We start from the raw sequence: 27584 nt of genomic DNA, 5'->3' as shown, positions 1-27584 counted from the left end.
GGCGCAGCCCCGGCCCCGGCTGGCCTAACTCTGGCCTCTGCTCACTCACCACCTACCCCTGCCCGTCCCCGGCACCCTCGGAGCCAGCGCGGACGAGCGATGCCCACCGGCTCCCAGAGGACCCCGGAGACCCCACAGAGCACCGGCCTCCCCTGCGTGGGGTCAGCGCCTGGCCTAACCCTAGGCCTCTGCAGCCCTCGGGTCCCGCGGGAGGCGCAGCCCAGCCCGGTCCCCGCGGCTCCCCCTGCCGCCCGTCTCCGCAGGCCGGGCCGGGGGCCGCGCCCCGGGAGAAGCCGCCGCCGGCTAAGTGTTCCCTGGTGTCCCGGAGCCCGTCCAGCGCAGCGGGGGGGCCGAGGGCTGAGGCCGGCGCGAGCCCACGGTCAGGAGTGCCCAGACACGCCAGCTTGGCCGCGACCTGCCCGCTTGCCAAGGGCGCGCCCCCTCCCCGCCCACGAGGGCCCGCGGTCCGCTCAGCTCAGAAGCGAGTTTCTCCTTCGCGAGAAGCACCCCGCGCGCGCAGAGCGAGACGCCTCCCCCGGGGCGGCTGGAGACCGGCGAGGCCGACGTCTTTCCCGAGTCTCCTTCCCGAGCGCGGTTTCCTCAGCCAGGGCCTTCCCGACGTTGCTCCTTCCTCCGCGGCGCGAAGGCCTCCTGCCCCCCCACCCGCGCCCCGCGCACGGACCACGCCCCCAGAACCAGCAACGCTGCGGTCCCCGGCCGCCCCGGCACGAAGAGCCACCGGTCCCGAGAGCCGCGACTGGGGTCGGCGCCGGCAGCGGAGGAGCAGCCAGCGGGCCAGAGACCCCGTGCCGGCCCTGCTCCCGGGACAGACGTCTGCGCTGGCACCCGGCACCCCTGAGCCGTCTTGGGGCCCAAGCTCCATCGTAGGAAGTGACTTTGGTTCCCTAAGTTACCACGTGTCCTCGCTGGAGCAGGCCCCGGCCCACGGACACCTGGCTGCTGAGGCCTGCGGCTTCGTGGGAGGTGGGCCACGCCCTGTCCTCTGTCCACCGCCACCGGGTGGGCCACGTTGCACGGCGCCCTCAGCGTCAGGGCAGCTCGAGGCGCGGCCCCAGGCCCCGGCACGGCAGGTCTGGGACGGTGGGCCAGGGCGCGGCCCTCCGCGGGACGGTCTGCCTCCGTCTGGGGGCCCCCCAGCCACCCTCCCCGCCCGAGACCCCGCACAGCCCGAGAGCAGGGCTCCAGGCAGGCTGCCGGCCCCCAGGGGTTCAGGAGCAGCAGAGACTGCGGCCCGGGCGTGGGCGCGCTCAGCCAGCACCGCTCTGCGCTCCCCGGGGCCGAGGAGGTGGGCCCCACGGAACTAACAAGAAAACTGCACCCAACTGAAGAACTGGGGTCCAAACTTGAGGCGCACCCCGTGAGACACCCACACGGCACACTCTTCTTTGAAACTTAAAGAAAAATTTATTGAAGATCTGAAAAACAACTCCTAAAAGACTGACTTTTCCAGAAAACTGCAGCGGCACCGCGCGCTGCGTCTACCGTGTGAAACGTGCACCAGACACAAACACGACACCAGGGGACAGGCCACCACCTTCACAGTCTGAGCGGGGAGACGCCGGCGGCGCGGGCTGCGGGCGGCGCTGCAGGCCTCGAGCGGGCAGCCCGACAGCGCGGTCAGCTGCGCGCGGACGTGACCTTTGGCACTAGCAACCGGGGCGTTTGTCGTGAGCGAGGACACAGCATGAAAGTGCGCAGTGTCACGGGGACGGGGCCACCAGCACTCAGAAGCAGCTCGGCCGCGCGGCGGTGGGCAGGACAGCGCCGCTCCGCGCCCTCCACGGGCACACGGGAGTGGGGTGGGGGGCAGCTTTGAAATGGAGAGAGAGGAAAGGAGCGGAAACCCCTTTTATTTTCTCTGTTTAAAATCAAACAGGAAACGAACACCAACTCTGTCACACGCTAACATGGTCAAGGTACGTCGTCTGTACAAGAGGAGGGCCGGGGACGAGCGTGCTGCGCAGGCGAGGGCGTCACACCGCCTTCCGGTGGTACTCGGGCGGGGCCACCTCGTAGTCGCTGGCGCTGAACAGAGCCGCCGAGTTCCTCGCCAGATACCTGAGGACACGGTGCCGTTAGCGGGGACGGGGCCTCCGGCCTGCACCCCCGCTGCCGCACGCCCCCTGTGGCGAAGGGCCGGGCCGCCAAGCCGTGCTCCGTAAGCGGCGGCAGCGCCCGTGTCGCTCGCACAGGGAAGCCGGGCACCTCGACACGCGCCCCCCCCGCTGCCCACCGAGGGCCGCCCGGGCCGCTGCAGCTTGCATTTGCCAACGGACAGTCCGCTCAGAGTGACCCAGCACCGCGGGCCACGCGGCTGCCTGAGGCGCACGGCCGCCCTCCTTCCTTCCGCTGCCCCCGCGGCCAGGCAGCCTGCGGGCCACGCGCGGGAGGGTCCCTGGAGCTGCCGGGCAGGGCTCCCCACGCGCCGGGCCCTGCCGCCTCACAACAGCCCCCCCCACCAGCCGAGGCATCTTTATCGGACTTTCACACCTTTGACAACAGCCACAGGACACGCAACCATTTCCTGTATTTCTGAGATTACTTTTTAGCCCTTTCGCGCCTCAAAGGTCATACCGATAGGCCCCCGCTCTTTTCTCCTGTGCTATCACATCTTTACATTTTTGATGCACCTAGAACATGGCGTGTGGCAACGATGGGCAGGCCTATCCCAGCGTTGACCCCTGCATGTCTCGCGGCGAGTGCAGGCCGAGACTTACTTGAGGAAATCGTGAAGATAGTTGAGCAACAGCGCCAGGCTCTTCTCATCCAGGGGCGTGTAGGCCAGCATCGCGCCGATGCGCACTGTGCAAACAGGAGAGTGTCGTCAGCGCGACGACGGGGCAGCACCGTGTGACGTGAGCAAGTGCGGCCAGCACCAGGGTCCTTTAGAGATACATGGCTCGGGCCTCCCTGGTGGCCTTGGGGTCACTCTCAGCACTACCACCTTGCAGGCCTGAGTCCATCCCCAGCCAGGACGCAGCAGACCTCTCCTGTCTCCCCGCTGCTCCCCTCAGCCGTGTACATCAGTCAGTCTACCTGTTCTGCTCCCCGCTCTGTCTCGGGTGAATCTTCTCTCCCCCTACACCTCTGGCCTGTACCCCGGATCTTGCGCACATAAATAACTCAATCTTAAAACAAAAAATACACGGCTCTGGGAACCCCTGGCTTTGAAGAATAAAGACTTTAGACTTTAAACATTTTAGGTTCAAGTCAATGTTCGAATGGAACCGGGTCTTAGGGCTCCACTTCAGGTGACCCCTCAACGTCTGTCAGGAAAGAGAGAAAACCAGAGGCCCAAGCATGGATGGCAGAGCTAGCAGCCCGGGGCGGGGGGTTACCGAAGAGCCGCAGCAGGTGTGGCGCCCCGTACACCTGGGACATGGGCGCGTCAGGGTGGTCGGCCAGGATCTCGGCGTACTGCGGCCTCTCGAACTTGTAGAGCAGCTGCGTGCCCAGCATGACGTTGAAGTATTCCTTGATCCCCGCCACCACCTCGTTCACCGCGTATTCCCTGGGGAGCGACAGAGCGCAGCGGTCTCAGGCATCGCCGCCAGGCAGGTGAGCACGCACAGGGAAGGGCGGGCCGCGAGTTGCACTTGTGACGAACATCACGAAGACTTCAACAGGCCCAAGAACCTAATCCCACAGCTAACAGGTGGGGAGAGGAACAGGCTACAGCCTGGGGGGAGGGTGGGTTCGCATCCCCACCGCCCTACTCTGAGAGGCGACAATTCTACACCAAAAATATTTACTGGCCTTCACCAAAGCTGGAGGCCACCCAACACCGGTCAGCCCGATGAAATTCTACCAGGTTTCTGACGGCGTTTCAGAGCAAGCAGAAGCGCTGGATCACTTATTTGGGAATTTCAGGGAAAAAACACCTCCGGGCAAACATGCGAAGCGCAGCTCAGCCTTACTTGTTATCTGTGTTTCCCCGGGACTTCTTGTAATTCGCGTAATCCTCCAGAATGGAGTCCACGTTCTTCTTGGCGGGAAGGTAGAAGAGCTGTGAAAACAGCCACACTGCACACCGGGACGCTCCAGAGAGGTCACACCGGCGAGCTCACGGGGAAGGCAGGATCCCCGAGCAGCACTGGCGCCTTCCTGCCAGGTCCTCCCGCCCCACGGGCACCGGGGGCGCGGAAGGGCCGAGGAGCACAAGCTCAGGAAGGGGGCACAGGAGCCGAGCCCCAGCCATCCGCCCCGTCTCCGCCCGAGGTGGCCCTGCCCGCCCTCTCCTGTCCTGGAACCCAGCTCCTCACACTGGACCGTCACCTCTGAGGTCAGACAGGCTCACCCCGCACCGCCACCGCGTCCACACGCATCATCAGACCCGGAGCCCATGAAGGCCTCGCAGGGGTTGCCGTGTCCCAGCTGCCCCCGCAGGGGCCCCGGTGAGGGCTCTGGCTCCAGGGACAGTGAGGGAGGAGATGTGGCGTCTGCTGGCTTCCCCGAGGACTCCCGCCCCAGGCAGCTCCCGAGGCCACCGCCAGGGCTCGGGCCTCTCTGCTGACCACGCTGTTTGGTCTCGGAGTCAGACTAAGGCGCCCGGGTACCTGCTTTTGCCGCGTGATCAAGTCCCAGTCGTCGACGAGCCACGGCTTCAGCTCCTCGGGGATTTTCACTTTGACTTCGACCCTGTTCACAAAGGCCTCCTCCTAGGGGCAAAGGGCACCAGGTGTTCACCTTTCCCTGCCGAAGGCAACTGCCAAGGACAGGACTTTTCTCAAACTTCCCAAGCACAGGGCACCCAGCGGCTCCCAGGGGCTCTCGAGCACACGCCACTGCGACCACGTCAGATATAGCGGGAAACGATCCTGCCCCGCGCCCCATGTTTCCAGAGCCGGTCCCCTCGTCTCTGCACACATGGGCTGCGCTGACTCCCACTGAGGCCGACCAGCCACTGCCCCAAGTCACGTGGACCCTCACCACCGTTTCTAAGCTCCTAAGCCGTCCCTGCCCTGCGGCTTCAGCGTCACAGACTTAAACTACATCAGTCAGACGCGGGAACCCCTCAGACTCCTCGCTCTGGGAATCAGAGACAGCCGTTCCGACGCTCGCGCGGGATTGCAGACCACCGACACCGCATCCACACGCAGAGCCTCTCATGGGCCCCCTCACCACCCCGGTACACATCGCGCCACTTCCCACGGCCTGCAAGACGCCACTCACGCCAGACACTCAGGGAACACAGGCCTCGTGAGGCTGCAGGCCAGGCGGGGGGAGCTAGAGCAAAAGTGCGTGCGGATGGGCACCAGACCATGCCCCACGGGGTGCGCTCAGAGGAGCCACTCTGGTAAGGCCCACGGGCGCATGGCCAAGCCCCTACGTGTCATCCACAAGCATCACGAAAACTCACGTTCTCAACAGTAGGATCTACTCGGGCCCTCTTCTTCCGAGGAGGCTGGGGCGTCTCGCTGGTACTGCCACCATCTCCGTTTCCAGGAGCTGGAAGAAGTGGGGTGCGGAGCAAACACCGAGCTCTTGTAAGCCAGAGGACTCACGGCCCTCTCTCCTCAATTCCCCACCACACGGGTCTTTCTGACTCCCCGTCACAGAACCACACCTGCCGAGTGGCTGTCCCCAACGTCCAGCACAAGGCACGTGTAACTGACCTTCTAACCCTCGCTTACCACCACCCCCTCAGGGTCAGAGAACCCCAGTAAGCGTCTCAGCTCCGTGCGTAACCCCACCTGCTGTGACTCGCGTCTGAGACTGTCAGCAAGACAGGCCCACGCCGAAATGGTGACACTTTAATTTTAACACTAAGTTTAAAACCTAAGCGTGACAAAGACAAAACTGCAACAAAGTCAACACGTTTACCTTTTTGTTTGTTCTTTTTTGTCTTCCTGTAAGGACAAAAAAAAAACAAAATCAGCATGGTGAACCCTCACGACTCCCCGCGCCTCGCCTGCCGGCAAAGCCCACAACATCGTCCCACCCGCCCAGTGACGAGGAAGACCCGGGACTGCCCTTCCTTCAGAAGTCTAGGTGTGAACGCCTCACTTCCCATCCCGGCCCTGCGTGGAGGCCCTCGCGCTACCCTCCCCGCTGACCCGGAGAAGCCGCGTCCCGCGACCACGGCAGCTCCGCCTAGGCAGACGCTGACAGCGCCCCGGGGCGGCGCGTGCGCGCAACGCCACTCAGCCATACTCCGCCAGGCGGCCGGCAGCCTGCCACACACGGGCTCCACGCCACGAGAACACGGGCAGGGAAGCAGGAAGGAAGTCGGAAAGAAAACCACACAAAACCGAGGCGGCTCGCTCTTACACATCCACACTTTTCTGCTGCAGACTCGATGTCTTCTTCCCCGGGGCAGCCCCTCGCATCTTGCCCTCCGCATACTGCTCCCTGCAAAGACAAAGTGGGGAAGGAGGGGGGCATCTCTAAGGCGTCAGAAGAGCCTCAAACCCACTGCTTGAGGGAGGAGGAGTAGATGTGGTCAGAGGTGACGCCAGGAACAGGCCAGAGCTCCCACTCCCCAGTCTCATGGTCCCCATGTGGTCGTTCCCGGTGGCTCCACGGGTCCCAACTTTCAGGACAGACACTGCACCTCGGGAATGGAACCCACTGCCCTGCAGAGCTCGTGGCCTCCCAGGGCCCCGCCATCCACTCAGCGACCTTCCAGGGAGCCCCCGCTGCAGGAGCCGGTGGCCGAGGTGCCCCCAGGTGCCCGCCAGCCCCCGCTGCGCTCAGATGGAGCACGAGGCGCCGCACGGCGCACACTCACTGGTTGGCCTTCTGAAGCTCCCGCTGCTTCTGCAGGTTGGTGTCCACGTACTTGAGCACTCTGCTCTCGGGAACCCACTCATCCCAGCTGCGGAGAGGAGAGCCACGTGAGCCCGGGCGCGCGCCCCCGCGCCCTCCGTCCTCCCGGCTGTCGGCTGGGTCCCCGGAGCAAGGCCAGGGTTTCTGAGTGACTTTCTGTAGCGGACCCTACAAATCCCACCTCCACTAGCAAGAGAACCTCTACCCTGCAGAGGAAGCGGCATTCCCAGCCTACGCTGCCAGGAACCCGGAAGCAAATTTCTCAAAACACAAAGCGTGAGCACCGACATACTGTAAGCGGGCCCCCGGGGCCCCAGCCCCCACCACCACCCCTTAAAGGTCTCTGACAAGTCGCGTCTTAACTTCCGAGAGATGCAGCCCAGGCGCCTACTGTGAACGCGCACATCCAGCCATCCGGTGCAGGGGGGGGGGGGGGGCGGTGGCGGCACGTCTTGTGGCCACAGGCCTCCCTGAGCCTCAGCCCCGCGCCAGTAAGGCGGGAGGGTGGGGGGTGCGCGGCGCCTACCCCAGAGCTACCGGGAGACCGGACAGCACCACGCCCACGAGGCGGCCACCACACACAGCCGCCGCCTGACGAGCACGAGAAACCCCCTTGCCCCTCACGGCAGCACGTCAAGGGCCCCGCCAGGAAGGTGGCTCCAGCTCGGAGGCGCCACTGCCACGCATCTCCTTGCCAAGGCAGCTGGCACTCTGAAGAGCTCCAAAACGAGACCCGTGGCACGGGTTTTTTCCACAGGGGCAAACAAAGTCAGGCCCTGTCCTCGGGACACCTCAGCTCTTCTCCTGCGGAGGGGAGCCCCCCTAGTGACACACGGGGCGCGCCCTCGAAGCAGAGCCTGCACAGCGACTCCCGCCTCCGACCTCTCGGGTGAGCCGGCCCCAGGGAGCCGACCGAGGAGAAAGCAAAGCTCGAGTGGGTCACGGAGAAGACGCGAAGCGTGCACCTCCGCCGCGCGCGGGAGGGGCGGCGTACTGAGGGAGCGCCTTCGGGAACAGGAAAAAGGGCTACGAGATCCTCACGTGTCCTCGAAGTGTTCTCAGGGCGCCTGGGCCTCCCAGCACTCCTGATACAGACAGCGCGGCCCAAAGGGGCTCAGCAGTGAGGCCCAGAGCCGCCGTGCGCTCAGCTGACTTCTTTACAGAGCGGAGCGCTCACGACGCCTGTCAACAGAGCCCGGTGAGGTCTTTCAACACGGAGAAGCCGCTTCCGCATCGTGCCTGCGCAAGCACGGTATCTACCCAAGCTTAAAAAATTCCAACTTGGAAACTGGGTTTTGTTGCAGTTTTTGCAGAACGGTGTCCTACGAGCCATTCACAAAACGAGGCCCCCTCTTCACCTGCACGCCCTCAAGTGTGGTTCCGGTTCTTTCGCGAGGGCCTCGCCAGTGGCCGCCTCCCTCAGCGCTCCCTCTAGACCACGCGCGCCCGCCCCCGCGGGAACGCAGCAAAGGGAGGACAGTGCCGGAGTCTCCTCTCTAAGCCAGGAGCTGAAAACCTTTGCGGCCCAAAGGAAAATGAAGCAAATCTTTTGCTCTGAGAGCTTTTCGACAGAGGTCCAGCAGAGGAGAATCGCGGCGTTTCCAGAGGAAGCTGGTGACTGGCGCGCCAAGCCCCGCTCGGCACCGGTCGCGCAGCACCACGGCAGGAGCGACGGGATGTCTGGGCGTCCACGGAGCACCCCCCGCCAATGCGAGCTCATTCAAAGACTTCTCTAAACACTGAAGATCCAAGTTCTCAAAATGGGTAAATACCAAGTCAGCCACCAAAAAACCTCTCTGATGTAACACCTTTCCCCGGTGCGTGTCACTGAAAGCTCTCAAGTCTACCGCCCTTTTTTAGTTCCCTTTCCAAGGACGCATGCGTAACATTAGTTACAAAGAGAACCACCTTCACGAGCCCGTCACAGGTTGTTTCACTGAACGATGTCCAAGAAAAACGTCATTGTGCAGCAATAAAATCAAAAACTACATTCGGTACTTTTCACAATTTCCAGAGATGTCACCTAAGTCTCCCGGCCGTTCCTACGGAAGTACGATCCTGCACGGTAAGACCATTACATACAAGAAGGAAAAAAAAGTACGAAAGATATGCTCATAGTCATTTTAAAGAATCCTAAAACAATTCTTTAAAAGTGTGCGCAGGGAGGGGTGGAGCTAGCCCACAAATTTGCTATTTTCCTTTGATTTCTTGGGTGTATTTCAGCTTCCCCGTGAATTAGCATAAATGAAATAAAGTGAGTATTTCCTGCAGAGAAACGAGAGCCCCGCTACAGAAGGCTTCTCCCCCCCCAGGTAATGCCGACGTTAGGTCTAATAAAACACACGATACGCAACACAAAATAGGTGCGTTCTATAGTAAAAAAATGAGTATGGAAAAATAAAGCCCAATGAAAAACTAAGACAGTCTTACCATCTCGTTTGCTAACCAAGCAAAGCAGCGCTACACGGCAGGAGCCCTCAGGTGAACTTCTGGACGTCAGGACAACGGGAACGTTCATTCTCACGTCCCACTTCGAATCACAGCTCCCGCCTATGAGCCGAGACTGTCCGGTCCGCTACTTTCCCACTCTCTCCATATTCAAAATAAAAGCCCACAGGGTGACTGCGAGCCCGTCACCCCCTCCCGCTACTAGACACGCGACAACTGCCGCTCACTAGAGGAACAAAATCACAGGTTGTCAGCGCGTTCACGCAGCTTGCATTTCCTCCCTGCTACAGCCGCGCCGGTATTAGAGCCGCTCAGGGACCGACACTTCTTCTTAGCTAAGAGACTGCCATGAAAAAACCCCCACCACGATGAACAGGGCTGGCCGGGCGGCGGGCGAGCGCTCCCTCCCACTGGCGCGTCAGGGCAGACGCTCTGTTCGCGGGAGAGCCGGACGCCAGAGGCTGGCGGGCTCCGTGACAGTTACTGAAAAACAACTCCTCGAAGCGCTGCTTTCTGGCAGTGCTATCTTTGAAGGCCAAAATCTCAAATAAAAGCAATTAAAAACGCCTCACAAGCCACGCGACTACCAGCGGCCCAAGGAGTGGCGTCAGGCGCGCGCCTGGGGGCCGCGAGGCCGCGACTCCGCGAGAGACACGCGCTCCCTCTAGACCTCTCCCTCCCCGCGCGGCCCGCTCGCCACCGCTTCTGAAAATCCCCCTTCTTCGTGGAGAAAAGCCAGGCTTTGTGATGAGATTTCTGCACACTGAAGTGATGCTCAGAAGCGAGGTCGCTCTCTGTCCACAGTCAGTGTTTCCACAGCTCAGGACAACTGGCCACAGCGCGCAGGCAGCGGAATGGGACACGGCGTGTGTGCTGAGGCGCCCCCTCCCGCAGAGCCCTCGAGCTGGCCTACGCAGCTCTGAAATGGAGGAAACAAGCAGCTCGCTGCCCACGGTCACTCGACACGCTAGCGACACCCGCGAGCAGCACCCCAAAGACGCCACGTGAAAGGGCCGCGTGCCCCCGCGTCCAGCAGAGGCGGCTCCCCCGCAACCGGCACGCGTGGCGGCGACGGTGGCCCCGCCCAGGGCACGGGCTGCCTGAACTGCTGGGAAAACGCCGTCTGCAGGGCGCGAATACTCACTTTTTATTCCAGCCGCTGTAATGTATGAAGTATTTCACTTGCTTGTCCTTTATGGCGACCTTCACGCACTGCAACGAGAAAGAGGAGAGCGCGCTTGGAAGCACCTGCCTGAAGGGCGGCGGAAAGGGAGAGACTAGCTGGACGCCTCCGGCGCGCCTCCAGACACTCTCCCCGCTCAGCATGCGGGCGGCACCCCCCAGCATTCGGCTGGCGGCATCGGGTCAATGGGCGCTTCCTACGGCACCGTTTGCCGCCTCAGGCCTCCCAAGCTGAAGACCCTGAGCGTTCGCCACCAGCCTAAGCCTCAGCCGCAGCCCCGCAGGCGCGAGGAGACCGTCTCCGAGAGGTTGACACCGGCTGCTGGTGCTCTTTCGAGGCCAAACTAGCCCGGGACCGGGGCTTCTGACAATCTCATCTTCGGGGAAATGTTTACACTGCGGGACGGTCACCCGCTCGTTGCAGGGGCCAGCGGCTGGCCGCGCCGGGGTCACCTGAAGAGCAGCCAGGCGCGCGGGACCATCGCCCGCTGGGGTCTGCCGCCCGCCAGCAGCACCGTCCGGGGCCGTCTGGGGCCGTCCGGGTTCAAGCCGTTCCAAGCACCGCTCAGACGTCGTCGGCCAGAGCGCCTCACTGCAGGGGCGGGACGGGTGCCCGCCTAGGGGTTCCCCAGAAATTGCTACCAGAAAACTGACACTTGGGGTACGGACTGGGCCTCTCCAGGAACCCCCAGTCATCCGCAAGCTTAAATCTCACACGCGTGACGGAACTGCCGCCTGGAGACCACCCGGCTCTGCGGCTGCTCCGGACCAGGCCGCGCTCAGGCGCGCTGCGGGGCCAAGGGAGCCCGTCTGCGCCTGCGTGCGGGGCCGCGGCAGCAACGACACACTGAAAACATCTCAACTCTGGAATTCATCGTCCTGTTTGTCTGACTAAATATAAAGCCAGCGTGTGTAACCTGAGCACAACGCTGGCGAAGTCTCCCGGGATTCAAACTTGGCCACGTCAACAAGTAAGAAGCAAAGGCGCTCGTTGTTGGCAGCTTTCACCTTCCCCGCCGCGCGGGCCCTGGGACTCCCGCAAGGGCTCTCGGTCCCCGCGGCCACAAGGCCATTTGCACCCACAAACCGCCAGTCTCCTGTCACTCCCCTCCAACGCTGCCCGCGGTGCCGGGCGGCCAACAGGGCAGCAAGAGGCACACCCAGAAGGGGTCCGAGCGCGGGGAGTCTGGGAGCCAGGCACCTCCCCCCTGCACCCACCACCCCCCCGGGGCCCGCACGGCTCCCTACCTTGGCTTCGTAGAGGAGAGGCCCGTGGAAACACAGCACCCGCTCACCTGTGGAGGAACACCAGGGTCAGCTACGCTTTCGCCCCGCGCAGCAGCAGCACCGAGACGGGGCGCACAAGGACCAAGCGTCACCGCGGGAGCCCCCGCAGGCCCGAGCAAGCACAACAGGCTGCTGGGGCGTCCAGCCCTCCGAAGCGCGAACCCCTGCTCGGGAAGCAGGCAAGGCCCACGGTCCCCACCATCCGGACAGGAAGGTCCCGGCGCTGGGCGGGCACGCAGCCTTCTCAGCGCCCACACACCGGACCGCAGGTGCAGCCCCGCCGGGTCTGGGCCGCGGCGCCTCAGCGATGTTCTCGACGCTCGCTGGAAGCCGGGCCGTGGCACTTCCACTTCCCAGGAAACCTGCCCCAAGACTCGCCAGCGAACCGAACTCAGGGCAGGAGGACCCACGGGCGCCTCTGCTCAACACACGGGGCTCCCGGCACCCCCTCCCGGCGTGTCCCGCAGCGGGCCGGGCCCCGCCCCGCCCCCCCCCGTCCCCTCCGTTTCCAGGGCCCCGGGAGAGGGGCGGGCGCCCGCCGGCCCGACCCCGACGAGGACGGGAGAGCCCGAGGGCTCAGCGCCTTTTCAAATCACTGCTGCTCTGGCGCGACCTCGCGGGTGGCCACAAGCTCGAGGCGCCCCGGGGACCAGCACCCCACGCCGCTCCATCGGGCCCCTGCACGCGCGGGGCGGCCCCCGGAGGCCGGCTCTCCTCGCGCTGAGCCGGGCAGGCGCGGGCCGCCCAGCCTCCGGGCAAGGCTCCCCCGGGATCTTTCCCCCGACCCAAAGCCCCCGAGTCTCCGCCCGGGCCGCCCCCCGCGCCCGGGGCCCCAGGAGCCCCCAGGCCGCCGCGCCCCCGGGCGTCTACGAACCTGCGGCCGGGGCGGGCCCGGGAGTCGCCGGAGCGCGGCTGGGGCGCCCGCGGGGGAGCAGGCGGGGCCGGCACGAGCCCCGGCGCCCGCGCCCGCCCAGGGCCCGCCCCCGCCGCGCCCCGCCGCGCCCCGCGCCCGCCCGACGTGGCGCCTCCGCGCGGCCGCCGGGCCCGCGCTCGGGGGAGGGGCGCGCCGGGGGGGGGCGGGGGGGCCGCGGGCGCCGCCTTCGGGGAGGGGCCGCGCCCCACGACCGGCAGCCCGCGCCCGGGGGAGGGGGCGCCCCGACTCGCCGAGGCGGGGCCGCGCACCCCGGGGAAGGCCGCGCCGCGGGGCCCGCAGGCTCGGCCGGGGGCGCGCGGCTCCGCGACACGCGGCGGGGGCGCGCGCGGCCATCTTGGGCGCCATCTTGCGGCGCCCGCGCCCGCCGCCGCCCGCCGCCCGCCGCCGCCGCGCCTCGGCTGGGCGCGCGCCGCCCCGGCCCCGGCCCGCGCCCGCCCGGCCCCGCCGCCCCCGCCGCCCGGCCCCGCCGCCCGGCCCGGCCCCCGCGCCCGTTAGCTGCCGCCGCGCAGACTCACCCTCCTGGAATTTAGGCTTCGGGTCCTGCTTCGGCGCCATTTATGAGTGATTCGCGCCTCCCCCGTCCCGCCGCCCGACTGCCGCCCCTGCGCGCCTCCCGCCCGGTCCGCGTCAGCCGCGCCGCCCGCCGCCGGCTCTACATCCCGGGCGCGACTCGCCAGCGCCGCCGACCTCACCGCCGCCACCGCGCCTGCGCGCCGGCCAACGGCCGCCCCCCGCCACTGCGCACGCGCGCCGCGCGCCCGCCCGCCGCCGCGCGCCCGGGGCATGCTGGGAAGGGGCTCCGGCGCGGCCTCGCCGGCCCGTCCAGTCCGGTCGGGCCCCGAGCCCCGCCCCGGCCCCAGGCCCCGACCCCCGGCCCCCGACCCCCGCAACCCCCCGGGGCCCCGCGGCCTTCCCCCCTCCCGGCCCGTCGCCCTCGCCCCGTCCTCTCCCCGGCCCGGCCCCGCCCCCCGGGCCCGCGGAAGGCGGCAGGGGCGGCCGCGGGGCCCGCCAGCCCGGCCTGCGCCGCCCGAGGAGCGGCCGGGGCGGCGGGGGCCGCGCAGGGCCCGTCCCCAGGCGCCCGGGAAAGCCCGTCCTTGGAGAGTCCGTCTTGAGAAGTCAGCAAGCGCAGGGGGGACCGCGCTCCCGGGCCGTCGACGTCCCCCGCCCGCTGCCGCGCGCCCCCGGCCGGCCCCCTCCGCCCGCCCCTCCGCCCGGCCCGGCCCCCTCACCGGAGGGTCGCGCGGGGTCCCCTACCGGGCTGGCCGGTGGGTCGTGGGATCCCCCACAGGCGCGGCGCTGGCCGCGCGCTCTCCGCCTGGGGCGCGTCCGTCCTGGACACAGTTCTCCGGGTCAGCAGCTCGGGGCAGACAGGCCTCTTCATTCTGACCGCACTCGAGTGACTCTCGTGCTGAAGGAGGGCCCTGGGGGCGCAGGGGCCGGCTCAGCGCCATCAAGCCATGCCCAGCCACTGAGACCCGAGTCCATCCCCGTCCACCCCCGGCCAGGGAGTGACCCCCAGGGCGCGCAGACCTCTCCTGCCGCCCGCTGCTCCCCTCGGCAGTGCACCTCGGTCCCTCTGCCTGCTCTGCTCCCCGCTCTGGCTCTGGTGAATCCTCTCACCCTCCCGGCTTCTGACTGTACCCAGTGCTTGTATAAATAAATAAATCTTTGGAAAAAAAAAAAAAGGCATCAGTATGTGAGAATGAAGAACACATACTTTTAAAAAAAAAAAAGGGAGAAAGGCAGTGCCGAGGGGCGTCTAACCAGACACCCCGACAACAATGGTCAGGCCTTCAGGGAGGACGGGGGCTTGTCACGTGCTGCAGAGGTCGCAGCAAAGCCACTTTTTCATATTCCGAGCGGTTAGACCTAGTTTAATAAGGACATGTGAGCAGTACACTCATGTTCCGAGGTACTGGGGAGGCAGGGCGTGGCTGGTACCCCCATATCGGAGATGCCCCACCTATCTCGAAATCAGATCCTGAGGTTGAGGGCGCCCCCTTTATCCAGAGCTAGGGTTGCTTTCCATTTATCTTAAGGTTGGGGTGCCCCATCCCCAAGGTGGGGTGCCGCCCTGCCCCCTGCAGCACCGAGTGTGGCTGAAGAAGCCAGCTCGGGAGGGTCATCCCACAGATATTCTAGAAAAATTGGGTGGACCCTCTGGGTCCGCACCCCTCGCTGGCCCCCAGCTGGCTCCAGCGCAAGGTGCAGTGTCCTCCAGACCCGCTGTGTGGCTGGGAGCATGTGCCAGAGGGCAGGGAGAGGGGCGCACCCGCGGGCCAGTGGAACCCGGCTTCCCAGCACAGGCATCCAGGGTGGCAATCAGACCATCCGCTCTGGGGCAGTCAGTCCGAGGGGCTTGAGCAATGCAAGCACCTGGCAGACCTGGCTCCCGTGGCTCCTCCAGGGCAAGGTGGGCCTGCACAAAAGGGGAGAGGGTGGCAGGAAGCTCGTGCCTGAACCAGGAAGACACTGTGGGGTACCCTCAGCACAGACGTATCCTGGCTGGGGATCAGCAATCGCGGGGTTAAGTGAGACCCAATGGCCAAAGGCACTCCTGGACTGGCAGAGCAGCCTCGAGACTGACCTGGGGTCCACTGGTCACATTCGGGTGTGGTTTGAGTGTTAGGTGAGGGGGAAATGATTGCAGAAGTGGAGGTGATTGCCTGAAGCCAGCAGGTCGCCAGAAAATGCGCATCCATCCCTAAGGAGCCAGTGCCAGGTGCAGGCCCAGGCGCAGTACTGGCGCTCCCTGGCTCGTGACTGTTTTCTAATTTCCTAAAATAGCCATGTACCTGCGGGGGCCATAAATGGGGACAACCAGGAAAAGAATAGGGGGCGCCTTCACAGAGACCAGCCGAGCTGAGAAGCAGACAGGAAAACCCCAGCTCTGGGCGCCTCTGCACCCGCCCAAAACCTTCCCACCTCCAGGCAAATGAGGAGGGGCCTCTGGCAGCCTGCCAAGTCCTTAAGATAACTGGGTTCCTGTGCCCAGCCTGCCCTGGGGGCAGCCCCAAGGACCCAACACTAGCGTCACTGGACGCAGGCTCTGGCCAACTGTGTCGTTTGTCAATGGGCAGGACAGAACGGCCACTTCCTGTTCTGACCGTGTGTAATGCTCCATGCAGTGGCGTTCCGCACGGTGTCCACCCCCAGGAGCTTCCATCCTCCTGAGGCCCCAGGCCCTCTCTCCGCCTCTGTTCTGCTTGTTCTGCAGACCTGGCCTCAGGCCCAGGCAGTGGCTCAGGCAGCACTGTCTGGGGGCCACCTGCAGCACTGTCTGGGGGCCACCCTGCTAAGCCAGGCCTGTGTGAGGCCACTGCCCTTCCCGCCCCCAGTCTGCTGGTGGGCGTCTGGGCGGCTCCGCCGTTGGCATTGTGTGCAGTGCCCGCACTCTCCTGCTCCCAGGTCAGGGTGCACGTCGTGCCCAGGCCCAGGTCTGACTTGGGGAGGGGCATGTGGGGGGGGCAGGGTGGGGAAGAGGGAGTGTTCGCGCAGGCCTGGACAGAGCGCCCAGCCCCTTGCGTGTGGACTCCCTGGCCCCCTGGACACAGTGCCGGCCCCTCCTGAGCACCTCCAGTAACTACAGGAGAAAGTGCTTCCAAAGAGACAGGAGAGCTGGCCCGGGAGGCCTGGGTGGAGGAAGGGCAGCGAGGCTGCAGAGCGGGGCGGCTGAGTGGGGCCCTCTGCCTGCGCACGCTCAAGCCAGCATTTCCTCCCCACTCCCTCGCCCTCCGAATTCAGCTCTCCCTGGTAGGGCAGAGGCAGACCAGCCTGAAACACGAAAACTTGCAATCTCAGTAGGGAAATTTAATTCAAAGGAAGAGCTTCAGCTCCAGTGTCGCCATGGATACGACAGAGCTGAGAACAATTGCTCCCTGGTACTCTCGCCCTGCCCCCCACCCTGGTGAGCCTGGCTCCTGGGTGATAGGGAGCCTCCCCGACTGGCAGGCCTCCCGCCACCTCTCCAGGGTGGTCCACAGCCTCAGCACGAAGCCAAAATCCAAGTCCTGAGCAAGGTGTTGCCCCACTGCCCCCTCTGCCTGGCTGCTGGGCTGCCGACCCCCAGCCACGCGGAGCTGCACTGGGAAGCTTGTCCTGCACCAGTGCCCAGTGCCGCGGGCAGCCAGTCCCGCCCCAGCCCACGCCCCTGCCAGGAGCGGCCAGCTCCACACCGTGGCGGGAGACCGTGAGCTCAGAGGCCGCCTGCCCAGTCCCTCAGCCTGTGCACTGGCGCCCCAGCAGGGCAGTGTGAGTGTAGGGGGCCGGGCAGGCGAGGGCCAAGTCCAGCCTGGTGGACAGCCGTGAAGCAAGACGCCTGCCAGGACCCTCATCACCCAAGGCCACGGGATGACCGGCACGGGTCGGGCTTGGCCGCAGGGAGGCCCCGCGCAGGTGCGGGGTGGGCGGGGGCAGATGAGGGGAGCAGATGAGGACCCGCCACACTGCGAGCACAGCCGTCCCCAAAGGCCATGCGGGCAACACCCGGGTGCCCCAGGAAGGGCGCTCACGCCCACGGGAGCTGTGGCCGCACAGTGCTTAGACCGGGGCCTAGGGCTGCACTGGTGGACGCGGCGGCAAAGCCGTTGCACATGGCGACAGGGTGGCCGCGGCAGGACACATCTCTAGATGCCTCAAGGCGACGGCGCTGCCCGGGCACAAGCGGCCGCTCCGCACCGCGGCCCGTGGTTCAGCCACACAGGGATCCCGGGACGCGTGGGGCTGGGCGCGCTGCGGCGGGCACCGTGTGGACGTCCAGGCCGCCCTTGAGTGGAGGTGGAGGACGGGGCAGGCCGCCAGGGCCGGGCGGAGGAGGAAGGAACGTTGTAGGGCCCGGGACACCACACAGCACATTGCTCCGTCAAAAAGGGGGGATTTTATGGCACGTGAGTCACCTACAAAAAGAAAAAGAACAACGCGGGCTTAGGGGCGTAGACCTGCTATGGCTGTCCAGGCTGCCCTTGGCCCCGGGCCTGTCATGTCTGTGGCAGCACCCGCGGCTTCCCCTGGAGGACAGTCCACGGCCCTGCGCCGGCAGCGGGGCCTGGGGCTCTGGCCAGAGTCTTCACTCTCCGGCTGACGAGGAGCCGCCCCCCAACCCCCAGGCTGGCGCGCGCGTGAGCCGCCCTCAGCGTGGTGACCTGTGCGCCAGCCCTGGTCACGGCAGCTCCCGGGCTCCATAGCCACCCCTCAGCAGGGCGGGGCGTGGGGTGGGGGCGACGCCCTGGATGCAGGCCAGAGCCTGGGGTGCCAACGTGGCCAAGGTCAGAGGCCTTGGCATGCCGGCTGTCGTAGGAAGGGCCATGCAGGGCGTGACCTCCTGCGCCCCCTCCATCCCCCCCCAGCCCTGCGCACCCCCAGCCCCTGGGAGAAGCTGTCAGGGCCATATAGCAGGTGCTGAGCAGCCCCCGTGTCTGCGTGTGGCTGAGAGCCTGTACCCCGGCTGCTGTGCTGCACTGCACGGCCTCAGGAGGCCGAGTGCCAGACCCGCCCTCTGACCTGGGGGTGGCCCTGCTGCTTTCTAGCCTCAATTAAAGAGAAACGTCAATGTGAGCAAGGAACTCTTCTTAGTGCCAAGACTGTGCCAGCCGGGCAAGACCCACCCCAAGGTCAGCTGTACCCCGCAGGCTGCTGGGCCGCCCCAGGCACAGGCAGCAGTGCTCACTGACCCCCAGGACCTTGCCCTGGGGAGCAGGCCTCCTGCCTCCTGCTGCCTCGGGCCTGGTGCCCCGCGGTGAGGTCCGGGACTACTGCCACCACAGGACAGCGGCTGCCCACCCTCTCCCCCAGAAACAGCCCTCCAGGGTCAGCCCTGGCCAGGAGCCCCACTGGCCCCGCCTTGGGGACAGTGCCTGGGCTGGAGGGTCAGGACGGCTTGGGGTCTGCACCCGCCTCAGGTCCTGTTTGTAAGATGAACCCGCTGTTTTTTCCTGGGGTCTCTCGCAGCCGTGCGTGGGGGAGGCCCACAGATGTGGCCTGTCCATCGGGCACCGTCCGTTACTGGTCTCCAGCCGTAGGCCCCTGCAGTGCGGGCGCTGTGCTGCCACAGCCCTCGGTTTGGGTTTTTGGTCTTTTGACCTTTGAGGGCTTTTAGGTGGCTCCTGTCTCCCAGGGCAGGTGGACAGCCGCCCCGTCCTCCCGTCCGCCTCCTGCCCTGTGGCCCTGTCCACCGTTTCAAATCTGCTGGTTCCCGGGTGACAGGGCCACCGGGGGCCACAGTCCTGCAGGGCGGGCACCCACCTTGGGCCCCTCAGGCGCCAGCTCCTCCCTGGTCCCCAGACTGCTCTCCCCCTCAGCTCCACAGGCCCAGCTGGGGTGGGGGCGTCCCCCACGAGGCCCCAGAGCTGGGCCACGGGGCACGTCTGTCTTCAGGCGGCGCCGTGTCCACCCCCGCGGGCTACACTGGCTGGCGAGCAAAGGAGCAAATGACCCGGTGACCAGAGAAAGTGGAGAGTCGCCGACCTGGCCCAGAACACTGCTGCCCGCAAAGCCTGCTTTTTAAATGTCGAGATGGGTGTTTTCTTTACAGAAGTTAATAAAACACAAAAGACCAAAGCGGGCGGAAGGAGCCCAGCGCTGTGTGGCTAAAGCCAGAAGCAGTGCAGGGTCCGCCCCGCCATCTGGACAGTGCGTGCGGGGGCACCTCTAGGGCAATCACCTGGAAAAGGAGAACCACAGGGCCTCCTGGTGGCGTAAGGGGTTAAGACGCAACCTATGAAGCTCGCTACAGTCGCTGCAGCACAAGTTCGATCCCCGGTCAGGGAGCTACCCACATGGCGCAGCAGACCTCTCCTGGTTTGCCCGCTGCTCCCCTCAGCAGTGTATTTCAGTCAGTCTGCCTGTTCTGCTCCCTGCTCTGTCTCTGGTGAATCTGTTAGGGGGAAAAGGATGTCCCAAAGCAAATTCCATACAGGCTTTGTGGACTCCACCCCCACCCCAGGCCAAAGCCAAAGACACTGGGAACTCCAAATCCCATCCCCACCAAAGGGAAGGTGGCTGGGACCTGAGGGTGGGGTTAAGCAGCCAGGAACCCGTTTAATATCGGGGTTGCTCTATAACAAATCCTCTCACCCCTCCCCCACACCTCTGGCCTGCGCCCCAGCGTTTGGATGCATACATAAATAAATCTTCAAAAACGGAAAAGGAGAACCACAGAGGAAAGTGTCAGGCAGGCAGTGGCCAGGACAGTCTGGCCCCCCAGGCGAGCGAGTGCCCAGAGCCCCGGCCTCATGGGCGGCCCCCAGGGTGCCACATGTGGCCACAGGAGGCAAGGGGCTGGCCCCAGCGGCCCCCTTGGAAGCCAGCTGGCACTGACGGGCGGGAGTCCAGAGACAGCCACCCCGGCGTTGGCCAGACCCAGAGGCCACTCCAGAAGCAGGGCCACAGAGGACAGTCCCCGTCCTTGGCCGCAGCGGCGGGGGGTGGAGGGCAGGAAACCTGCCAGCATCGAGGGCCTGGCCTCCATCATGTGGGCCCTCTGGCCAGCCCCTGGCCTCTCTGCTGGTTTTGGTACGGGCAGCAGGGGCACTAAAACCAGCCGAGGACACGCCCAAGTAGCTGACTGGTCACTGTCTGAGTTCTTCACCCACACGCACAATTGCGAGACCAGGTTTGAGACCAACAACAATGGGGTTTATTTAACAAACCAGGGAAAACAAAGGGTAACTGAGGCCAAGATGGCTGCTTCCCTCCCCTGAAGCCGTGTCTGGTGTTTTAAAGTTCTGCACAAAAAAGCATTAAAGATGGTGTCTCCCCACACGGTGGCCTGGAGCACGCAGCAGCCAGACCACAGGCCAGACCCACCTCATGAGACGGCAGGAGGCGCGACAGGAGACGCTCCCGGAGCTGGCGGGACGCCTGCGCAGCCCCAGACGCACGACGCTCTAGACAGCAGCCGCAGCAGCCGAAGGGCCCGAGAGCAGCCGAAGGGCCCGGCAGCCGCCACTCTCTGGCTCAGGAGCCTCACCGGGGCCGCCCCACCCCCGCTAGGCGTGACAGCAGCAGGACCGGGGACAGTTTCAGGAGGAGCCTCGGACTGTCCCTCTCTGAGACGGCTGCACCAGCCCCTGGGACATCGGTGCTGCGGGGGCAGGAGTGGCCGACCCCGGAATCGCTGAGGATCTGAAAACGCTGAGTCCCCAACACGGAATCCGGGGCTGCTTCTGCCCCCCTGTGTTCCTTATCAGAGTCTCCACCCCAAAATGCAATCAATACCTTTTAGCATTTCCCAGGGGCTCCGTCCTCACCAGCACCCCCTCTAGGGGGCGCCCCGTAACTGTCTTTGGCTTCAGCCCCCGCTACAGTTTCTTTGTTGTAAAAGGAGGTGGTGCGTCCCCCATGTGGCAAGGTTCACAGGGAATGAAGGCTGCCGCAGGCCGGGCGCCCGCCGCCTGAGCCTCCCGTCTCCGCCCACCCTCCCGCCTGCCTGGGGCTGGGAGGGTGGAGGCCGCCGCAGAGGCAGTGCTGGTGTCTCCGTGGGGACAAAGACCCAAGTCCCAGGGCACATTCGGGCCACTCTCAGGCAGCACTTGGGCGATGGGGGGCAAGACAAGCGGTGCCGCAGGCCCCAGCTGGGGGGTGGTGTGCAGGTCTCAATGGGGCCAGCGCGTGGCCAGTTACTTTCCTGCTTTTCTTTTTTGGGGGGTGGGGCGGGCATCCTTGCTTAGCAACCTGTACCCTAAGCTCACATTTAAGTTATTTTTGCAATTCTTCAATTGACTGGGGTGTTGGGGCCCACCAAAGATGACACCTTTACTTGGGGGCTAGTGGCCCACCGAGGTCGTGGCTGCGTGGAGAGGCTCCGGCCCCCAGGCTGCAGCCCGGATGCGCTCAGCTGGGCAGCGCGCCCAGCACACCCCTCCCAGAGGCATAGGGGGCAGCCACCCGCCCCAGAGCGCTGCCGCCGCCCAGGCACACTGCGAGCAAAGCCAGTGCCTCTGCCCGAGCTGGCTGCCTGCTCCCAGCTCCCCAGGGGCCTCCCACAGCGGCGGCCGGAGGGCAGTGCGTGGGGCGCCCAGCGGGTGGGGCTGGCAGTGGGTGCGCACTGCCCTGTGACTGTGTCCCTCGGCAGCTTCTCTGGAAGAATTTATGAGAAACGGAAATAGCTGTGGTCCCTGGGGACGAAGAGGGGGGTCAGGTTTGGGAAGGAAGAGTGACTTCTCACAATCCAGCAAGTCTGGGACGTTACCCCACGCCGACCCTTGGGAACTACAACCAAAGTGGAACCCCGAGCAACGGCGAGAGGCCCGCAGAGTAAATGCAGCGCCAGGGCACCTAGCTAGACGCACCTCCAGTGCGCCTCGGAAGCCCGCTCTGCAGGGCCGGCGCTGCTGAGTCTGCGGCGGGGCACTCGCTGCGGGACCGGCACCCTGGGGCACAGCAGTGGCCCTGGCTCTGCCCCCCAGTGCAAAAGCCCCCCAGCCTCCAGGAACCTGCAAAATCCCAGGAGCCCAGCAGGGCTGCCCTGGAGAACCAGCCGCGGGAGGGCGAGACACCGCCTTCCCCAGGACGGAGCCGCCCGTGCAGTGACGGCTGCGCACGGTCAGAGCAGCCTGTCCCCTCTGTGCCTTCCGAAGGGAAAAAGCCTGGCCCAGAGCTCAGAGTGGCGACACAGTGGGCAGTGCCAAGAGAGCAGGTGGCTGGCTGCCTTCCTTGGGGTCAAGGAGCTGAGAGGCAGCACTGTGCTATGTGGATCCCCAGGATGGCAGGGATTGGGGTGCGGGAGGGGGTTCCCTGGAAGGAGGAACGTGCTCGGAGGCTGACAACGGGGAGGCAGGGCCCCCACAGGCCGCAGCTGCCAGGGAGGAAGCTGGGGGGCTGGCCCAGAGCCAGAGGGGGACTGCACCCCTTGGAGGGGCTCCCTGGAGCATGGGGGTGGCAGAGCCAGGCAGGGGACACAAAGGGCAGAGGGCCTGGGACTGAGGCTGGGGTGGTCGTGCCAAGCTTCCAGTGCCACCCCCTCCGGGAGCCTGTGGCCACAGGCTGCCCGCTGACCCTCCATGCAGACCAGGAACGGCGAGCACGCCTGGGGGAGAACGGGGTCCTCGCGGGGCCCCAGCTCGGGCGGCGCGGCCGGCGGGGAATTCCAGGCTCGCGACCCGCGCGCTCCCGGCCCGGGCGGCCGGCCCAGCTCTGCCGCCAGGGGGCGCCCCGGGGGCCGTGGGCGCGCGGGCGTGGGTCGCCGCGGCCCGGCCCGGCCCGGCCCGGCCCCAGGCTCGTGGGCCCGGCCGGTGCTGCCCGGGGCGCGCGTCCCGCCGGGGCGCGGTGGCCGCCGGCCTGTGGCTGCCCGGCCGCGCGCGGGCCCGTCTGTCCCGGCCGCCCGCGGGCCCCGCCGGCCGCCGAGCCTGGGGGGGCCGGGGCGGGGGCGGGGGCGGGGGCGGGGGCGGGGCGGGCGGGGCGGGGGCCGGCGCGCCTCCTCCTTTCCCTGCGCCCGGCCTGTCTCCCGCCGCGCCGAGGGGCGGGCCCTGCAGCCTTTGTTGCCCGCGGACCGCGCGCCGCTGCGCCTGGCGGGGTCCGGGCCGGGCAGGCGCTGAGCCGGGCCGGGCCGGGCCGGGCCGGGCCGCGAGCCGACGGGACGGGCGAGAGCGCGCGCGGGGCCACCCGGCCATGCCCCGCGGCCCGCGGCCCCGCAGCCCCCCGCCGGGCCCGCGCCCGCCCGGCGCCTGCTGCCGCCGCTGCTGCTGCTGTGCGCGCTGGCGCCCGGGGCCCTCGCGCCCGCTCCAGGTGGGTGGCCGCCCCCGCCCCGCGCCCCCCGCGCCCCCCCGCGCCCCCCCGCGCCGGGCTGGGGGCACCGGGTGGGGTCCGGGACCTCCCGCCCCCAGCGCGGCCCGAGGGCGTGGACGCCGCGCGCTCCCCGCGAGCCCCGCCTGGCCCCCCCCCCCCCCCCCGGGCTCCGGGCCGCCGCCGCGAGGGCCTGGGGGGCGGGGGGCGCGCGGGGACCCCGCGGCTCGCACTTCCTGCCGCTCCTCCCCCCGCGAGCGCGCGTGGGCCGGGCCGGCGCTGTCCACGCGGGGCCGGGCCGGGGCGCCGCTCCGGGCGCGTCCCCAAGGGGGGGCGGGCGGGCGGGCGCCGGAAGCGGCGCGCGGGCCGAGGGACTCCGCGGACTCGCGGCCAGGACGAGGCCGAGCGAGCCCCGCCTGGCGGGACCGGACGGGCCTCGGCGCGCGGGACGGTCGGGCTCTCCCGCGAGTGCCTCCTCGCGCCCCCTCGCGCCCCTCGGCTCTCGCCTCTCTCGCCCCCGCGCCCCGCTGCGGGGGCGGCCAGAGCTGGAGGCAGCGCGGCCCTGGGCCTGCCTCCCCGCCGGGACCCTGGGGAGGGCCGTCCCGGGACCCAGGGCGGCCCTGTGGGGCAGCGCCCACCTCCCGGCTCTGGGGGAGCCCGGGCTGGGAGCCGCGAGGGGGGCGCCTCTGCCAGCAGCGCCCGCTCCACGCATGGTCTCTTGACGCCAGGTGAGCCGGACAGGCCAGGGGTCCAGGGGCCAGCGGGCGCCTCCCCGTGTGGCTGGCCCCTGCAGGGCGCGCGTCCGGCCTCCCGTCCTGGAGGAGCCCTGCCTGCTGCACTCAGAGCCCCTCCCCCTGGCCAGCCCGGAGCTCCCGAGACCAGCCTGACCCTGCCCGCCGGCGCTGCCCGCGGAGCCCAGCGGTCACAGCTGGCCCGGGGAAGTGTCACACGCGGGGCTCCCTCGTCCTCTGCACAGCACTGCGCCCCCGCCTGTGTGCACGTGTGTGTGCAAGGCACGCGAGGCAGCCCCGGAGGAGGCGTGCGTGTCACCTGGCCTCGCTGCGGTCCGCGGAAGGCCTGCCTTGTCACTCGGGGTCTTGTCCGGAAATGAGGGTGAACACCGTGCCAAAGGGACAGCGCCGCCCTCGGCCGCAGAGTTCTGACTCCCAGCACTGGGGGGGCTCGCGGGGCGGGCCTGGCGCCGGCAGTGTCAGGCCTCCCTGCTGCTGGGAAGACAATAGGGAGCGGTGGAGACTCAGACGGGGGACCAGGCCCTTCCTACCGGGCCCTGCGAGGCCGGAGGTCTCTGCCAGGCGGGAGGCAGGCCTGGTGGGGGGCGGGAAGGCCTCAAGGAAAGCCGAATGTGCAGGTGTTTTACAAGATCACGTGACTTAAATATCGACAAGTGATTTAACATGTTCCAATACTGTGCCAGCCAAGACAACCCCCCCAATCAGCAAGTGACAAGCGAAAACCAGGTCTGTGGCCGTGGCCGTGCCGCCCCAACCCCAAGCGGCCTTAGCGCAAAGCCCCAGGGTGCAGCCCTGGCTGGCAAACCTGCCCCTGAGCTGTCCGCGTCAGAGTCCCCGGAAGGTTTGGAAGAACCCAGGAAACGTGGATTCTGAGCCCCAGAACCCGGGTCTGAGTGGGCCAGGCACCCACGGGTGTTCAGAGTCCAGGAACGGCCCAGGCCCCGGGGCTCCGGGCCCCCTCGGGCGTCTGGACCCCCTTCCCTGCCCCTTTTCCCGGAGAAGCTGGCTCAGTGGGGCTGCACCTGGGGTTTGTTGTCAGCAAACACTCACCCAAGCTGCCTGGAAGGCCCTCGCTCCTGAAACGGGGGCAGAAGTCTCGCCAGGGCCACTCAGCGGACGCGGGGCCGCCTGCCTGGGCCCGGGGTCTCGACACTGCGGGCCTGCTGGGCGCGGGACGTCAGCAGCGCTGCCGTGGCGGGCGCCTCACGCAGCGTGGCCCGCAGACAGGGAGAGCGGGCTCGGCTTCCCTTCCACCCCCGGCGGGCGCCCCTAGGCCGGGGGCTGGGGTCGGGCCATGAGCAGCCAGGGTCCCGGGAGCTGGGCATTCCCCGCGGTCAGGTGGGGCCTGGGCTGGAGAAGCCTCAGACTGCGCAGAGGGAGACCGGGCCAGAGGGGCCGCCGCGGGCTCCTCCGCCCCAGGGCTGGGCTGACTGACGTGCGGCCCCGGGCCCCTTTGGAGACTGGCGCGAGTGGCCAGGGGAGCTTGATGCCTGGAGTCCGGCCCCCACTGTGCCAGCGCGAGGTCGAGGCCTCAGGGCGGCCACGGAGGGCTGGTGGTCAGGGGAGGCCCTTGGGGGGCTGGGTCCAGCCTCGGTTCGGCACCGGCTGTGGGGTGCTCTGCCAGGCTCCCCTGCCCTGAGCCTCCCTGGCTCTCGCCAGGCCCTGGCCCGGGTCTGCAGCCTCTGGGGCACGGGCTTACCGGAGCGTCCAGTGACCGGGGTGGGAGAGGTGAGGACGGGTCGGCCACAGCTCCAGCTGGCCCCGCTTCTAGGTGGGCGTCGCGTTTCCGTCCACTATGAGTATCAGCAACGCGGCGAGGGAGTGAACAGCTGCGCTTTTGCTACCAAATTAAAAAGATAAAATATTTTTGCTTGCTTGCAGCTGCAGGTAGGTGAAATAAGGTTCCAGGCAGAGGCGTCTGTGGCTTGTCTCAGGGACCGCAGGGGGCCGGGGCAGTGGGAGGACTTGGGAGGCTGTGACAGCCTCGCCAGGGCGGCCCCAGCCCTGCAGGGCCCTGCGGCAGAGGGGGAGGGCGGGCGGCCGGAGCGGCAGCCTGAGGTGAGAGCAGCGACTCTCCGGGACAAGCCGAGGAAGGCGCAGGAGGGCGAGCGGCGGCCCCAGCGCCTCCTGCTCTGGTCCCCGCAGGGCCGGCCCCCGGCTGGGGCGCGCGGGATATCGTGCACCCGGTGCGCGTGGACGCCGGGGGCGCCTTCCTGTCCTACGAGCTGTGGCCGCGCGCGCTGCGCAAGAGGGCAGTGTCGGCGCCCCGGGCCGCGCCCGCCTTCTACGAGTTGCTGTTCCACGGCCGCACGCTGCGCTTCAACCTGAGCGCCAACGCGCACCTGCTGGCGCCCGGCTTCGTGAGGGAGACGCGGCGGCGCGGCGGCCTGGGGCGCACGCTCGTCCACACCCAAGCCCCCGCCTGCCACCTGCTGGGCCACGTGCGGGACCCCGAGCTGGAGGGCGGCCCGGCGGCCATCAGTGCCTGCGACGGCCTGGTGAGTGCAACCAAGGGGCTGCCGGTCAGCCTGGATGCCTCTGGCTGGACGCCAGGGCAGACAGTTCCAGGCAGGGGAAAGTGGAGAGCCCGGGCAGGGGTGCTCGGGCTCAGCCGCAGTGGAAGCAGGAGGGCTTGGCTGGGTAGCTGCGTCACCCCAGTCCTGCTCACGTGAACCCTGCCGCCTGCCCCAGAAAGGCATGTTCAGGCTCTCGGACCAGGACTACTTCATCGAGCCCCTGGAGGGTGCCCCGGCCCGGCCCGGCCGCGCCCAGCCCCACGTGGTGTACAGACGCCAGGCCCCGGACCCGCGGCTGGAATGGGGGGGCTCCAGGCCCCCAGGCACCTGCGGGGTGCAAGGTATCCCTTCTGCTGCACCTTGGGGGCAATGGGTGGCCTTTCTAGAAGCCTCTCTCGGCACTCCCATGCCTGCCTCCCTTGGATGGTCTGGCACAGACAGACCTACGGACACCCTGGCAGCCGGTGCCTCCAGGCACATGTGGGCCTGACGCACAGGCTCCCTTAGACCAGCCCCTCTGGCTGACCCCACCCCACCCCCACCTCTCCCTGCCCCTCCAGAGGCCGGACCAGTGGGGGCAGCTAGTGGAAACCACTTCCACCCCCAGCAGGTCAGAGTCGTCCTTGGGGCAGTGGGTTGGGGGCAGCGTCCCTGGCACCTCCCTGGTTAGCTGCCCACAGCTCAGGGACTTTGCTGGCACAGGTTGGCACAGAGGCTTCTTCTTGCCTCAGTTTCTCCAGCTTCATCATCTGCCCCTCCTGATCTGTGGGCAGGGGAGCCCACAAGGTCAGTCAGGCGCGTCTCAGCCACGTCCGGGCGGGACCACGCATGCCCACACGAGACCCTCTGCCTGACCACCGGGGTCTGGTTGGGCCACTAGCTGTGACCACTTCCACACGGCAGTGCCAGCCCAGGAGGCCGGCCACTGCTCCTGGGGCTCCAGCGCGTGCCCAGGAG

At 67.1% G+C, this 27584-nt stretch overlaps 2 protein-coding genes across 2 annotated transcripts in view; one reads left to right on the top strand and one right to left on the bottom strand.

Moving 5' to 3' along the window:
* Positions 1-1414: 1414 nt before the first annotated feature.
* MORF4L1 (mortality factor 4 like 1) lies at positions 1415-13262 on the bottom strand. The gene is made up of 12 exons (XM_037509983.2): positions 13156-13262; positions 11668-11714; positions 10382-10449; positions 6752-6838; positions 6292-6372; positions 5845-5870; positions 5381-5469; positions 4578-4679; positions 3939-4027; positions 3360-3532; positions 2739-2823; positions 1415-2079 (listed from the first exon to the last, which is right to left on the bottom strand). Exons 1-12 carry the CDS (start codon positions 13193-13195, stop codon positions 1995-1997), a joined length of 972 nt encoding a protein of 323 aa, XP_037365880.1. The 5' UTR covers positions 13196-13262; the 3' UTR covers positions 1415-1994.
* The window catches only part of ADAMTS7 (ADAM metallopeptidase with thrombospondin type 1 motif 7), a 26625-nt gene continuing 12238 nt past the window's right edge, over positions 13198-27584 (top strand). Inside the window, 3 exon segments of the mRNA XM_037511391.2 lie at positions 13198-13741; positions 26257-26609; positions 26803-26968. Of these exon segments, the coding sequence (XP_037367288.2) occupies positions 13198-13741; positions 26257-26609; positions 26803-26968 (1063 nt within the window).

This window comes from Talpa occidentalis, unplaced genomic scaffold (genome assembly GCF_014898055.3).
Source record: "Talpa occidentalis isolate TD23 unplaced genomic scaffold, MPIMG_talOcc4v2.1 talOcc4.14, whole genome shotgun sequence".
NCBI lineage: Eukaryota > Metazoa > Chordata > Mammalia > Eulipotyphla > Talpidae > Talpa > Talpa occidentalis.
Note: the sequence above shows the minus strand (reverse complement) of the source record. Positions and strands in the feature narration are given on the sequence as shown.